This window comes from Dendropsophus ebraccatus, chromosome 3 (assembly GCF_027789765.1).
Source record: "Dendropsophus ebraccatus isolate aDenEbr1 chromosome 3, aDenEbr1.pat, whole genome shotgun sequence".
In the NCBI taxonomy this organism is placed as follows: domain Eukaryota; kingdom Metazoa; phylum Chordata; class Amphibia; order Anura; family Hylidae; genus Dendropsophus; species Dendropsophus ebraccatus.
The window spans coordinates 44,579,231-44,595,978 of record NC_091456.1 but is presented as its reverse complement, the minus strand read 5'-3'; the positions used below and the strand labels follow the sequence as shown (position 1 = coordinate 44,595,978).

At 45.0% G+C, this 16,748-nt stretch overlaps 1 protein-coding gene across 1 annotated transcript; it reads right to left on the bottom strand.

The window, feature by feature from the left end:
• Nucleotides 1–5,139: 5,139 nt before the first annotated feature.
• On the bottom strand, nucleotides 5,140–16,274 carry OXA1L (OXA1L mitochondrial inner membrane protein). Its single transcript, XM_069964197.1, has 10 exons — nucleotides 16,162–16,274; nucleotides 14,371–14,487; nucleotides 12,146–12,386; nucleotides 11,899–12,042; nucleotides 11,575–11,660; nucleotides 8,251–8,415; nucleotides 8,064–8,168; nucleotides 7,785–7,947; nucleotides 6,643–6,723; nucleotides 5,140–5,511 (listed from the first exon to the last, which is right to left on the bottom strand). Exons 1-10 carry the CDS (start codon nucleotides 16,252–16,254, stop codon nucleotides 5,405–5,407), a joined length of 1,302 nt encoding a protein of 433 aa, XP_069820298.1. The 5' UTR covers nucleotides 16,255–16,274; the 3' UTR covers nucleotides 5,140–5,404.
• Between the last annotated feature and the right edge of the window lie 474 nt (nucleotides 16,275–16,748).

Here is a 16,748-nt window from a genome sequence, read left to right as displayed (position 1 = left end):
TTTTAAATACAAATTTTTCATGTTGTTAATACAAACCAGCCACGAGCTTACGTTCTACTATGTGGCCGGTGCTAGGGCTGCAGGAGCTTGTGTATGAGAAAGACTTGTGACATTATTAGGCATGTCTGGGCTTATACTAGACCAGTAATCTTCAACTGACTGTGACAATAAATGACAAACACACCAAAGGTATCCACATATGGTCCAGAGACTTTATATTGCCTATTGTTTTAGTGAGAGTAATGGAAATTTGGTTTAAAAAAAACCAAAAAAACTGAAAATCATGTTAACATCTCACTAAATAATGTGCAGTATGCAATACTGCACTACATAAACTACCCATCCTTAGAGGGGTTTTCCAGGTTGTAATGTGCAACAATACTTACAACTGGCACAGTCCTGGTCCTGCTCTAGCCCGTGCTGCTCCTCCCCTGCACTCCTTGCTCTTCAGCTGCTGCAATGCCACCTCTGCCCACTTCATGCACGTTCCTATGTCTGCTGTCCTACGTATCCTGACCCGTGCCCATTTCTTGGATTACGTTTGCCTACTTGTCCTTTTCTATACTGTTTGCCTCTCCTGTTTCTGGCCTGGACTGCTTGACCTGCATTTAAAGTGATCTTCCCTGATTCACCACGCGAATGGCTACACTGCTGCCTGATTCCTGGTACTATGCTGATTCTGTCAATGACAGCCTTGTTCATTTGGCCTGTTCTCACAGCCACTACCCACACCAGAAGCACGCTCGTGGCGTGAACTAGTGTCCTCTAGGCACAGAAGTCCAGCTTCCTCATCCTGGACAAAAAGATAAAAGGTGAAACCAGTTCAGTAACACAACGGGTCCACATTTTCCCACACCCCCTACCTACCTTTTTTTAAATTTTGTTGGGCCTTGTTAAAGGGATTTTCAGGAATAAAATAATATTTCACTTTGCTGCTAGGGATATATGAATAATACATACTTACCTGTCCTGCTCCACCGCCGGGTACTGGGCTGCCCACTCTCCACCGATGTCAGAGTCTATACTGTCTTAAATAGCTTCCGTTTCCAGAAGGAATGTCACATCACCGGATGTTTTGAAACTGCTACAGTGGCAAAGAGCGGGCGGCCCGGGACCTGGACAGGACAGGTAAGTATGTAGCACTGAAATCTCCACCACAGCATAGCTAAATATCATTTTACCCCAAACAAAACAAAAAACTGCTTACGATCTCACATTAGTGAGCTATATTTACCATGTACACCAGGAAAAGAAATCTTATTGTTATTGTTAAATAAAATAAACAAATGTAACATAGAAAAATAGTTCCTACTGTATACATTTCTGGGGAATAGCATAGTCCATTATGCTATTCCAACTTTAATTTTTGTGGCATAGTCATAAACCAGCTAAAAGGACACTGCTTTGGCCTCTGTCAGGCTAACAGGTGGACCCTAAGGCCCCTATTCCACAGTAACGATAATATAGAACGATGAAATAGAACAATCAGCCGATGACCTTGCCATCGGCAGAACGTTCCCCCACCGTGTCATCGGCAGACCTAAAATCATCGTTCCCCCACCGCGCATCGCTATGGTTGAATAGCGGTGCACGGCGGGCGACCGACGATTGGAGAAGCAGCAGCATACATTACCTGCAGGGCTTCTCCTGCGCTCTGTTTTCCTCCCTGGGTCCCACGCGCTCTAGCTTCAGAATGGCCTGTCAGCTGACGGAGCGCTCAGCCAATCACAGGCCGGGACCCCCGCGGCTTGCGATTGGCTGAGTGGCCTGTCAGATGACAGGCCATTCTGAAGCTAGAGCGCGCGGGACCCGGGGAGGAAGACAGAGCGCAGGAGAAGCCCTGCAGGTAATGTATGCTGCAAGGACATCGGTGACGATGTCCTTGCAGCCCTCGCTCAACGATCGGGCCGTGGAATAGGCCCAGTAAACGAGCGGCGATCTAGCAGATCGGCGCTCGTTTACATCCTTGATCGGGCCCTGCTCGGCCCGTGAAATAGTACTTTGAGGTTAAGTTTATCTGTTTGCTGGTCCTTGGCAGTTTTTCCCCCTCTGGATGAAAAGAGGTATGTTCAATTCATTGACTGCACAAAGTTCTTGATAATAGTGCAGAACTAGAGGACCCCTTTAATTTAGCCATGTCTTAAGAAGCAGTAAACAGATATGAAGTGAGGGATGTGTTGATCACTGTTATCACCTAGCTAATAGTCTTTCAACCTCACCCTGAGCTTAGGGGCATAAAAAGTAGGTGTGCCTGCTGATATGTGCTCAAAGTACAAAGTACACGCCTGCGGCTTCTGTAGAATAATGCCTGTTATGTGCAGAAAATACCTTTCTTGCGTTTCCTGATGAGATGTAATTAAAATAACAAGACACCGGTGTTAAAACATTTAGGGTAAGCACAGAATGCTTAAACTGACATGGTTTGTAGCTGAGCAAACACTCTGTTGTGAGTGCAGCAATATTGGGCAGCTGGTCAAACAGCACGTTTGTGTGGTCTCACAAGATAATGATCTAAAGCTGGCCATAAATATTAGTCCACAGCAATCCCTGACTTCCCCCATTATCATGTCATCACAGCTGAAAGTGCATGTTATTTAATTGAAGGAGGAGATAAGCGGCTGCCAGACTCTGGTACCATCAATGTAATGGCCCTATTCCACGGGTCATCATAGAGGAGCAAAAGAGCGCTGTCAGCTGATCGTCCGGGCAGCCCATAGGATATAGCAGCGCCTGCTGCCGACGCTCCTATTTAACGGAGCAAAGGCAGCAGATCGCTGCTATATCAGTCGCTTGTTTTTCAACATGTTGAAAAACAAGCGACTGCAGCGATCAGCCGACATGAACGATGTCGGCTGATCATTGCACTCTATTCCACGGGACAATTATCGTCCGTAGCAGCCGATATCGGCCGAATATGGCCGATAATCGTTCTGTGGAATAGGGCCTTAAGACAGGGCAGGTATAATTTAGAACTTGTTACCCTATCTAACACCTAAAATCTGTCCATAGCCAAGCTTTATGTTACAGCCACGATAATAGGGACTGATGAAGGATAGATGTTTCAATCTGGCATAGATAAAATGTCTACACATTGACCACCACAGGATCTGCACCCATCCCATGAACCCAAGACCCAGTCCCGCCATTTTACAGAGGCCAGTGGTGGTTGGGATGCTAAAAACAGCTGAATGGGCCATTTTAAACAATTTATTAAACTCCTATAGGCGTTATTTAGGGTTGTGTAAACAATCTAACACTACAAAGGTTTGGTGGGGCTCCCAGTGGCCTGATCCCCATCTGTCATGTATCCTTTGTATAGGACCAGAATATCCATTTTAATGTTTGTCTTTCAACATGTTCAAAGACAAACAACTGAAGCGATCAGCCAACATCGTTCATCGTAACGGCCGATAAGTGTTCAGTGTAATAGGGCCTTAATATTTCAAGACTACTGGGGCAAATCTATAGCTAAAGACACTGCAGTAGTGAGGTTATGCCTGGGAAAAGTATGCCATATGAACATACCCTAATGGGAAAACTGTCCTTTATATTCATATCAACCATGAAGAGTTAAAAAATAATGGCTGTCGCCCTAAGGATCCATCAGCAGAGCACAGTTTACAACTATGAAGCGAGAACGAAGTATCAATTAAGGGAACTTAACTAAACTGCTAAAATGTGTATATAGAAAAGTGGATGTCTATGCAAAAAAAACCTTTAGGAACTGCTAGAGAAAAAGAAGACCATCTTTACAAATCCTGGGGAAATCCCAAAAACTGTCCTGAAGATGTGAACAATAGTATGCACACAGGATGTGATGAATGGTTGGTAGCTTGGTAAAAATTCTTAACAAATATTCCAGGGGGAAGAAAATAAATTCTTGTGAAAATAAGTCTTGTGGCCATCTTGTCCCTAAAAGCTGTACAGGGCACAGTGTTTGCTTTCTCCTCCAATAGCAGCATGTATAATACTGTTTGTAGACAGCTTAATAAAACTATTTTACTTAACATTACTTCTCCTAAAACATCTTGGTAAATACAGGTACTCCCTGTGGAATAACAATTAACACCATGTTTTTTTTCTATTACTGCACTGTCCTTTTCCTCTGTTATTCCTAAAAGTATTTGAATAAACTGTCAGGGCATGGAGGGACACTCCCCAACTATTCATACACTTCTATACGTCAAAACAGAAGAACAGTGCACTACAAAAGTCTATGAAAAGAAGTTGCCCAAATCATACAACATGGAAAATTATTTACTGGAACATACTTGTCACAAGATTATTCCTTCAAACCTACTTGCGCACATGAGCGGACGCAACTGTTCGCTAGGCAACAAAGATGCCTCGCCGACTAATTAAAGTCCAGCAAGTACTTACACTGACGTCTGTAAAGAATACTTGTATAGAACTCACATTCTAAATGCCAGAGCCTGATAATAATTCAGAGAAAAAAAGGGCTTTGATGGACTAGTTGGGTGCCTCTAATATTCTTTTAACAGTTTAACAGATAGGCCGTAATTGGAGTTATGCAGATCAGCAAACATTTGCTGTTTAAGTAGCAGCAGTACAGCTCCCAGTTAAGGGTACCTTCACACGTACCACATTCGCAGCAGATTTCACGCTGCAAGTTTGCAGCGAAATCGGCTGCGATTCCTGGTAGTGTGAAATTCTATGGGGTTACATGCCCACAGCAGAATTTTCATTCCGTTGCGGATATGTAACCTGGCCCCTTAAACCCCCTGTAGCACAAAGCACACATTACCTGCTCGGCCCCGCGGCTGCATGTGAGGCTCCCAGCTCCTGTCGGTCGCCATAAGCCAATCATTGCTGCCGTGCACTGATTGGCTGATGGGGAGTGAGGGGAGCTGGAAGCCTTACATGCAGCTGCAGCGCCAAGCAGGTAATGCGTGCTCGGGGCCAGGGGCTGCAGACGGCGGGAGGTTAAAGAGGGCGGTTTACATACTGGCAGCGTAATGAAAATTCCGCTGCGGGTACGTGACCCATTCAACTTTACTGTACATGGATTCGCTGCGGATTTCACGCTGCAAGTTTGCAGTACGTGTGAAGCTACCCTAAAAGTAAACTGAAAAAAAGCTGAAGTGCTAGGTAAAAAAAAGTACACGTTAGTAAGAACTATTCATAGAACTGTCCATTTTATTTAAAAAAAAGGGCTATATCTGAGGTTCTATCTTCCGAATTGATGGGATATCTCAGTTTTAGTTGGATTTCGCATTCAAACATCAAGATACAATGTTAAATATTCACAACTTCACACAGGATCTGGGGGTCTGCTTGGTCATTTTTTCTTCTCGGAGTCCACCATCCTGGGAAAATTTGTTTTTATGACAAATGAGACTTGCAGAGATTGATCAGTTCATTACTGGATGATGAGGTTTGGGGTTTACCCAATTGTGTCCTGCCAGGGTTTATCTTTGGGTTTTCTTGGGGTGACGGGTGTTTTCTCCCGTTGCTGCAAAGGGTTTTGAGCAAATGTCTGTCGCAGCGGTCCTGTAGAAGGAAAAGATATACTTTAAGAGAGTCTTCATGTAAACGTATTTCATGTTAGTGGTGCTTTTATTTCAGATTGGCTGCACTGATGTGTAAATATACACGATTACAAAACTAACCACCCCCCAATCCCCACAGGCTGGCACATAGACTTATCATTGATGATTGGTTTCCAGTGGCATGGCTTCATAACAGTGTTATAGAGCTGTTCAAGTCCTGCTGGCGCTGACATCACGTTTCTTCTGACCCTCTTCTTTCTCCAGGGCTTTCGAAGGCTGGAAGTCAGGGCCTCCAATGCATCTCTATGAGAGCGCTCTCATACAGATACATTAAAGAGTCTGGCTTCCGACCTCCTTAGGCTGTGTTCACACTTCATTTTGCAATCCATTTTTGCAAACAGATGAAAAACGGATGCATGTCTGTGCATCCGTTTTGATCCATTTTTCCACTGAATTCCATTATAAGAAAAAAAAAAAAAAGGGGAACAGATCCGTTTTTTTTAATTGACACAAAAATGAGGTTAACTATGTTTTTGTGTACGTTAAAAAAAGGATCCGTTTTGATCCCTCTTTTATAATGGTATTTAATGAAAAAACGGATCAAAACGGATGCACACACATGCACCCGTTTTTTTTTTTTGCAAAAACGGATTGCAAAAACGTAGTGTGAACCCAGCCTTAGCTGGAATAGCTGGATCCAATCCTGGGAAACTGGGGGAAGTGTCCCAGGATTAGATCCAGCTTTTCCCCGGCACCCGGGGTGGAGTGGCAGGGAGCAGAGTAGCGCTGACAGCCAGCCGACTTGATAAGCGAAGCGCTGATAAAACAAAGTAATTTGCTTTCTTTAGATGAGCCATTCGCTCATCTCTACTGATAATCAGGGGGAAATAGACATGCCAGCCTGCTGCGGGAAAGGGGGTGCTTCTTTAAGCACCTCTATAAATCAAGTTTTAGACAATTTGAGTAAAGAGAGCCTAAATATTTTTATAAATGAATATAAAAATTGGTCAACCGCGCAGACCCTTCTCCTAGTCATTGATATGTGACATCCATACCTGAATACTGAACAAGTAATTGACCAATGAAGAATAATGGACATCATTTTATACATCAGTATTGATATCATGCTAACCTTTTGCTGCTATGTCTAGATGATGTTTAATTTTGTGTTCTCTCTCTTCCAGTTGCTGAGCCAGCTGTGCATTCTTCCAACCTGTAGGACACAGGCAGCTTTTAATCAAAGTTTATCATAGAACATCACAAGAAGATACTGAAATTCATAAGTGTGAGTATCAATGCTGTGCTCTGGTTCCTCCCACTGTCCAAACACAACATCAAACTGCTGTGTGTTTGTATATGTCAGGGATACAGAAAAAGTGATAGAGAACGTCGTCTACACAGCCCTACAGAATATGTTGGCATAAGCAAAGAAAAATAGAACTTTTTGACACAGCTTTAGTGCAAGTAATCGTGAAAAAATTGAGAATGATAAATAGAACTTTAAACTTTTGTCACAACTCAGGTAAGCGTCACACTGCCTTTTAGTTTCTGTTACACGTATTAAAGGGGTATTCCAGGATAAATGGATAATCTACTAAAACAATACAGTGTTACATTACTGTAACATTGTCATTGGCTTGTTTAACCTTCATACACTGGGTATGCAAATTGTGCATCATGTCATGTGACCCCACTCTGTCATGTGACTTTTTGGATTTTGCGCTGACATCACGTTCATTGTAAAACCACTGGCTCCTACAATAGACGCTTTGTCATAGTGATGTAGCGTTCAGAGAATACGCAATTAGATGCTTTCAAGATTACTGTACTGCGCCTGCATCCTTGCTCTGATGCGGATCAGCAGTAATAAACTGGTGCATGTGTGGTGCAGGGAGTGATGTATACTGGAACTGCTAAGTGTAAGCAAAGTTATGCGCACTGCAATACATAAAAACTGGCACAAAAGAGCTGTAAGACAAGGACAGGACTCCCCAAGTATAATCACTAAGCAGGTAGGCAATATTAATATTTTTTGGACACCTCCAGTAGCCCAGGGTACCCCTAAAATAAAAATAAATTGTAATGAAACAGTAAAGCAGCCAGAAAAACAGAGGGTGCACCTACCTGGATCTATCGCACAATAGACAGATCCGGCAACTAAGGCACTGACAGTCACAAACAAGCAAAATTATGACGTTGATGCTTTCAATAGCTATAACTAGTACAATAAACCATGCAACATCACAGTAAATCTGAAGTGTAAAAGATAATTACCTTTTTTCAGGCTCTTTATGAAGCCTTCCTGATTGGGAAGGACTGATGGATTGTGCTTGATCTGGTCTGGTATCTTCAGCTTCTTTCTGACAGCTGGAATTCTTAAGAAAGCCACTTGGGCTATAGAAAAAAAATTTGAAGTGACCCAATACGTGAAAATGGCCTATGTGGTAAAAGCAGAGAAGTGTTCTTATAAAATACGATTGGATAGTCAGATAATTCACAGCACGTAAAGACAGTAACTTAACCCTAATCAACTGCTATAGTAGGAGTACTTACAGTGGGGAAGTTGATGGTAAGAGGTAAAATGATCAGTGGCATGACACGGAAAACAGTCTTCATGACTCGGAGGTTAGGATTATTTACTCCAGACTCTGCCCCGAGCTGGAAAACATGAAGTGGAATTAGAACCTGATAATATTACTAAAAAAAAATCTGAACAAAAATAATAAAAAAAAGTCTTTACCTCTAAAACTGCCCACATGCTGGTTGTCACTATCAACGGCAAAACATAATATGGATCAGATACAGTTAGGTCAGCAAACCACCAGAGACCACCAGTTTGCATGCTTGGGACAGGAAGATATGACATCTGTCTTAGTGCCACAAAAAAGGAGATAAATACTGGTGCCTGGAGGAACAAATAAAAATAAGGTAATGGCAAGGAACACAAATATAAGTGTATGGATTTAAACAAGAATCTAGTGCAGGGGTCCTCAACTGGCGGACCGCGGCCAGCTTTCCGGTCCCCTGGTCAGACCTCCTAACCGCCCCGGATCCGGTCCGTCCCAGGGCGGTTAGGAGGTCCCGCTCCCCACCGCACTGCCTCCCGCCCCATAGGCGTACTGTCCTTAGATGTCAGTACGCCTGTGGGGCTGGGGGCAGTGTCGGTCCGGCCCCCGGCTGATACGCGCTCTCGGGGGATGTCCCGGGGATTCCCCAGCAGAGCGCGCACCACAGACCTCAGTGTACGCTGCCGGCCTGTACTTCCCGGAAGTGCAGGCCGGCGGCGTACGCTGAGGTCACTGATGCACGCTCTGCTGGGGAATCCCCGGGACATCCCTACAGAGCGCGTATCAGCCGGGGGCCGGACCGACGGGAAGAGAAGAAGACAGCTGCAGCGGGGAACGAGGTGCTAGGTGAGTTGTTTTTGTTATTTTTTTTTTTCTGTCTGGGGGGCATCTACAAGGGGAGAGCGCACAGGTGGACTATATACTACAGGGGGGACCTCACAGGGGGCTATATACTACTGAGGGGGCTATATACTACTGGGGGGAGCGCACAGGGGGCTATATACTACAGGGGGGACCTCACAGGGGGCTATATACTACTGAGGGGGCTATATACTACTGGGGGGAGCGCACAGGGGGTTATATACTACAGGGGGGACCTCACAGGGGCTATATACTACAGGGGGAAAGCACAAGGGGGGCTATATACTACTGGGGGGGTCCTCACAGGGGGCTATATACTACTGGGGGGAGAGCACAGGGGCGCTATATACTACTGGGGGGAGCTCACAGGGGGCTATATACTACAGGGGGACAGCGCACGGGGGGCTATATACTACAGGGGGAGCTATATACTACAGGGGGGAGCTCACAGGGGGGCTATATACTACTTGGGGGGAGCTCACGGGGGCTATATACTACTGGCGGGAGCTCACAGGGGGCTATATACTACAGGGGGAGAGCGCACAGGGGAGCTATATACTACTGGGGGGAGCTCACAGGGGGCTATATACTACAGGGGGAGAGCGCACAGGGGGGCTATATACTACTGGGGGAGCAACAGGGGGGCTATATACTACCAGGGCAGTCACCCCCTTTGTACCTAATATCAAAGGCCTGGTGAGAGAGAAAAAAAATGCCAGTTTTCCCGCTAATAAGCAGCAATTCTGTATATAAATAGTTGAACGTTTGTGACAAAGTAACAAAACACGTTTCCTACTGATGTTCAGCTCGGACCTTCACCTGACAATAGACCCCGGTAAGTGGACCTTCACTAAAAGTTGTTGAGTACCCCTGATCTAGTGAGTGGATAACTCCACTTTTTCACAACATACTTAGAACATCTATACAAAAATCTATATGAAAATTGAGATTAAAAATTACTTATGTTTAAAGTGGTAAGATCTCAAGGCGGCTACTCAGCTTGTGGTACAGTGTTTGCGTCTCTACCTAATGCGTGTTTTAAAGATTGTAAATGAAAAAAAAAGTTATTGTCCATGAGCGCAGCTCCATGTTTTTTCCTCTTTATATTTGAACTCCTTTAGTAGTTTTCTCATAAATAGTTTAAAGGGGTTGTCCGGCGATAAAAAATTATTCACAGAATAACACACATTACAAAGTTATACAACTTTGTAATGTATGTTATGTCTGTGAATGGCCCCCTTCCCCGTGTCCCACCACCCCCACCCGTGTACCCGGAAGTGTGGTGCGCTATACATACCTGTCACGTGCCTACCACGGTCTCCGATCCTCAGCAGTGACGTCTTCTTCGGGCGGCCAGCGGATCTTCCCGAGAGCTGGCCGCCCTCTGCAGCGTCATCCGAAGCTCAGCCGCGATAGGCTGAGCATAACTGTGCTCAGCCAATCGCGGCTGAGCGGCTGATGACGCGGCCACGTCATCAGCTGCTCAGCCGCGATTGGCTGAGCACAGTTATGCTCAGCCAATCGCGGCTGAGCTTCGGATGACGCTGCAGAGGGCGGCCAGCACTCGGGAAGATCCGCTGGCCGCCCGAAGAAGACGTCACTGCTGAGGATCGGAGACCGTGGTCGGCACGTGACAGGTATGTATAGCGCACCACACTTCCGGGTACACGGGTGGGGGTGGTGGGACACGGGGAAGGGGGCCATTCAGACATAACATACATTACAAAGTTGTATAACTTTGTAATGTGTGTTATTCTGTGAATAATTTTTTATCGCCGGACAACCCCTTTAAGGTGTACCTGTCATTAGAGGGGGGAAAAAACAACAACTTTTGACATGTCAAAAGTTTTGATCAGTCGGTGTCTGAGTGATTTACAATCCACAAAGCAGTGCTAAGCACTTCTGATGGTTTCTGGCCAGCTTCATAGCAGATCAAATAAAAAACAAAACAAAACAAAACCACAAAAATTATATTGGCAAAAAATTGTAGAAGAAATGCGGCTGCCAAGGGAGACAAAAACGTGTTTCTTAAAGGGGTAGTGCGGCGATAAAGAATTATTGACAGAATAACACACATTACAAAGTTATACAACTTTGTAATGTATGTTATGTCTATGAATGGCCCCCTTCCCCGTGTCCCCCCACCCCCACCCATGTACCCGGAAGTGTGGTGCGCTATACATACCTGTCACGTGGCGACTCGTCTCCAATCTTCAGTCCGCGATGTCGTCTTCGGGCGGCCGGGCCGAATCCCTCTGAGCGTCCTGAGTGCCGGCCGCCCTCTTCAGCGTCATCGGCTGCTCAGCCCCGATTGGCTGAGCATAACTGTGCTCAGCCAATCGCGGCTGAGCATCTGATGATGCTGAAGAGGGCGGCCGGCACCCAGGACGCTCGGAGGGATTCGGCCCGGCCGCCCGAAGACGTCATCGCAGACGAGTCGGCACGTGACAGGTATGTATGGCGCACCACACTTCTGGGTACACGGGTGGGGGTGGTGGGACACGGGGAAGGGGGCCATTCACAGACATAACATACATTACAAAGTTGTATAACTTTGTAATGTGTGTTATTCTGTCAATAATTCTTTACCGCCGCACTACCCCTTTAATAGCTCTGCACTAAGGAAAATGACATACCTGTACCAGAGGCACCAGAAATCCGCGGAGAGGATTTACGTCATGTTTCTTCTGATACAGCGTGAGGTCAGAGTACGCTTTGGAAACTTAAAGCAAAAACAAAGAAACAAAACACCTATAAGCATAATGCTACCTATATTTTCTGACCTTTATAAACTGCAAAATCACATAAGTTTAAAGCCCAGTGTAAGGGACATCCACGGCAACCAAAGCTTGCTGTTAAAGGGGACCTCTGAATAACAGGAGCTGGAATCCTTATTGCTTCTTCTTGGCAACTACTCTTTACGATTAAATGGGCAGACAAAAATCTTCTATGTTTCTCACATTCAAACCTGTTGCCTGACCGCTTGGCTTCATTCATTCGAGTTGTCATCGCAGTGATTTGGGGCATGTGGTTATTCAGCTTCGCCGCTTCCCTTTGTCCTTTGACTATTAGAGGAAAAACTAGAATACGTGCAAGAACTGTGCCTGTAAGAGAACATAATGTGACGGTAAGTACAAGAACAAGTCGTTTTCTATAAGGTGATCAGAAATTAAATGGATGCAAGTTTATTCTTAACCATGCCATCACCTGTCACAATTGCTCCCCACCAAGGAAGGCCTACATCCACGTGTAGAAATTCCAGAAAGTTCTGAACCAAACCAACAGGACTGTATCCTCCAAGCCCCAATTCACTCAAACTTTGCTCCACTTGACCGAGCGTTTCTGTCACTGTTGGTGCTACTTCAGCGACTGGTGGTGGTAAGGTAGATTCTGGAGTAGGAAGGGGAGGAGGGGATGGTGGTAATTGTGCATCCGAGACAACTGGGATCTAAAAACAAAAAACAAAATATGATATGATACAACTAATATGATTAAAACTTTAAAAGGAGGTATTCCCTGTGCTCCATTCATTCTCTATAGGGCCTTCAAGATGTTGTAGCACGAAGCAAAGTTGGTATACCACATAAATAAAAATTGGAGTACAAATGTGCTGTGTTTTTTTTTTTTATTTTTTATTTTTTTTTATTAGGGTGCGTTCACACCTACAGGATCTGCAGCAGATCCGCAGTAGATTTGATGGTGCAGATTTGATGCTGTGTTCAGTTATTTAAATGAAATCTGCTGCGGATCCGCAATGGAAAATACGCTGCAGATCCGTTAAGTGTGAAAATACCCTTAAAGTAACTTACATCCCTGTACTGTTTTTGTCTTCTGTGGAACTAATCACTTCCCAAATTACTATCTGAACTGCGACCCTGATGTTGCCAAGCAGCAATGCACACACTTTTCTTCAATCTCTTTTTCTTAAAGGGACCAATATAATACTGCTAGATCATTGCTTGCTTACCAAGCCTATACATGACTCGATGATTGTACAGCCCTTGATTTGATGTAAAAATAATGAACATTATATTTACCTGTCCAGGCTCCCCAGTGTCCTAGTTTTTGTGTTTCTTGCTCTCCACAGCCGCCTCAGGGACTTCTGATCCCATCTCTGAAGTAACAGGCTGCTCAACGAATCACTGGCCAAGAAGGGATAACGTTGCGACCAGTGATTGGCTGACCAGCCTGTTACTTCAGAGACGGGTTCGGAAGTGCCAGAGGCAACCGCGGTGAGCAGAGAACACAGGATCAAGGCAGCAGGACACCGGGGGAGTGTGGACAGGTAAGTATTTGGCCATCCAGTGGCCACACATCGCTATTACACATAGTGATGAACACTCGGCCGGCAATGATTTTTAAACATGTTAAGAGACAGCGATCAGCAGATGATTGTTTCATCCTGATTTCGTAGATTATCGCTCCGTGTAATGGAGCCCTTACAGGCTCAGTAGAGACCAACTGCCAATACTTCTGGGAGCTTGCAGCTGAAGTCTGTATCGCTCAGTACAGAACAGTTTCATAAATGCTCGTACATCTGAAATACAATGGTGCCTTGGATTACAAGCATAATTCGTTCCGGGACCATGCTTGTAATCCAAATCAACTCTTAAACCAAAGCAAATTTTCCCATAAAAAATGATGTAAATGCAGACAATTGGTTCCACACCCCAAAATAATGATTTTTTTTTTATTTCGAATAACATGTAAAACAAATGAAACGAACATTTATAAACAGCTGAATACATGATATTATAAGTTACTGTACAGTATAGCAATCCGCATGGAGAGTATAATGAATAGTAAAAGCATAAAGCTGAAAATACAGCCGCAGTTTGTAGATACAGGATGGACATACTGATCCCCATACAACAGGCTAGAATTACCTCCACAGTTCTGTCCCCCAATGTAAGCCCCAGCCTGAAGTGGATCTGACATGATTTGGAAGGTGAGGGAGACTTCCTGGGTCAGAGTACAGGGCTGTAGACCCCGCTATGCAGACCATGCCCCTCCTCCACTCCCCTCCCACCCAGTACAGGGAGCTCTTAAACCAAAGCAATGCTTTTAAACCAAGTCACAGTTTTGAGAAACTGTGAGCTCTTCTTGCAAAACGCTCTTAACCCAAGTTACCACTGTATATTTAATTTCACATAATGCATTAGTTTAGACCTAGTTTTCTTAATGACACAATCCATTTAAATGCCCATTTCTCCACTGATGAGTAAGAAAAAATGTTATGGAAGCAAATAGCTGAATGGGGCTCAGTAGATCAACCATTTTCTTGATAGGTGGGGGTTCCACAGGTGGGATCTGCACCTATCAGCATTTATGGCATATCCCTTCATTTCCTTCTATTTTGTGGGTTATATTTGCACTTTGTATATTTACAGTGAAGTATATTTACAGTGAAATGTAAATATCTAAATACTCACCTGGCTGGCGGCTGTGGTCACAGTGCTTTGATGCCGAACATTTGTGAAGACCAGTAGTTGATTGGTCCCTGTGGCCCGTACCCTGTGCAGATGAGCTGTAGCTGGGCATCTGTGATACTGAGACAACACAATATAACATCAATATACAGTCTAATTCACCATTATATTTTATACCTAGCTTGTACACATAACAGGAACACATTTCAAGGAGGAGAGGGGATGCTGTTGGTCAAGAGTCTCATGCCAATGAATGCCAGGCAAGTGCACTTCTGTATAGAGACTGACTGCAGGCAACTTTATCACAGATATAGAAATACTGTTACTGAACAATGACAGGAAGAGACTACATATTTTATAGGTGCAGTCTATATATTGCTTTCTCCATTAAGACTATTTCCGCTGAATAATATACAGAAAGACTGCATCTATATGAAGAGACTACATATGTATGAAATGTGGTGAAAAGCAGCACATCTTACAGAAGTCCTGGTGCAACCTGCCTATGGGGGCTTGGTCTGTCTCAACCCCACTATATTACAGCTGGATGAAAGTAGGTTGGTGACAGCACCACAATACAGGCATAGAGAGACTGCATCTATCGATATACACATCCAAACAAGTTGCTGAATGACACAGTGCTGGCTTCTAGAAAGCTCCAATCGAATCAACAACTGAAGAAGGCGGCCGCACTCCAGAATAAATTTGAACAAACTGATCACTTCCTTTTGTAGTTGTATCTCATGCCGGATTCCGCTGAAAGAATTGACATGTCAGTTCTTTCAGCGGAATCCACCGATGCATAGAATAGTGTCTATGGCACGGGCAGAGATGCGTGCCACCGTGTGCGGGTACAAGCGTCGGAATCCGCCGCGGTTCATACGCACTGATTCTGTGGATTCCCTTGGACATAAGAGGGCAAACACCCAGCAAACGTTGTCGGAAGAACACAAGCTGGTGGTGGCAGCGCTATCATCGGGGAATGTTTTCATGGTATTCTCCGAGTCCACTCACCTATATGGAAGGCATTCTCGTCTCAACCGACTTGGGTATGAACTCATCCTTACAGATTTACATACAGCCATACATGCCAATTGTTTAACAATGGAAAACTGTGTTTCAGCATGCGTTTCCCTGGAATACCCTTATTGTGTATAAGAAGAGACTGGTGTCTATAGTGACTGCATCTACTTGAAGAAACTGACTGACAAAAGTGTCTAATAGGTGCAGCCTCTTTATACATGTGAAGTCTTGCAACCTGTGCTAAGAAGCTGTGCAAGGAGGTGGCAACACTCAGGCAGGGGGAACCCTCGGCCCTCCAGCTGCTGCAAAACTACAATTCCCATCAATTCCCCCATCCCTGCTGTAGGATATATTAGGCATCAGTGGAATCAGCCATCACCGTGAACATCCCAATGTGTAGACAGGGTTAACAAGTGGAGTTACCCCTGACTTAGTGCCACTTTATGATAAAACGTGCAGGTGTGGGAGACACAGTTTACACCTATGAGATATCTGGTGATACTGGATCTGCTGTCAGGATCAGAGGAAGGGGGAATAGAGACGCCACAGTCATCCCCACTGCCAGCACAGGAAAGCTACTACCGGCCAGTCACATGACCCCCCAGTCACGTGCCCGGCTCTGCACTGCCTCTCGTTTGTCATGCAGTAAATCCTTAGCACAGGAATTCTATGACCTCCAGGGATCTCCTCCCTCAGACACGTTACGATCCCGCAGCGGGTCACGACTGTCATCTCCACCACAACAACACAAGCAAATGAAGCCACCCTGACCTGTCGCTCGGCAACCTCTGTAATCCTCCAGACACTTTGTAACCTTCGACTCAACACTGCCCGGCATGCTGCCTCCATACTGAAGGCCGCCATGTTGCTCGTGACGTCATTAACTTGCGCCCGAGGAGGTGATGCGCAGGCGCAGTGCGGTTCTAGTGGGAGGAGTTCCTGACAGGATCTGGGAGGGCGGCATGGGAGCAGTGGGCAGTGCTGCGTCACACCGGGCTGAAGTGATTTACAGACAAGTGGTGGCGGCCATTGAGAGCCCTATTCCTTCTGCAGGGTTTATGGTATAATAACCTTGGGCCTCTAATCGCCTACAGGCAGTGCAGTCCAGCCCAAAGTGGCCCTGGACCAGAACACTGCCATGAGGGTGGAGGAGACACGTGTTATCTGTGTAGGAATGGTACCAAAGGGTTAAGGAACCACACACACAACTCAAAGTGCACCTGGTTCTCCTTACTGTACATTGTAAAGGGGTACTCTGAAGAACAAAGATTTTTTTTTACCAATATATTGTTCTCATAGAGATATTAGTGATAAAACTTAATGTGTAGTTTTCAAGCTAGCGTTCAACTTCCATTGAA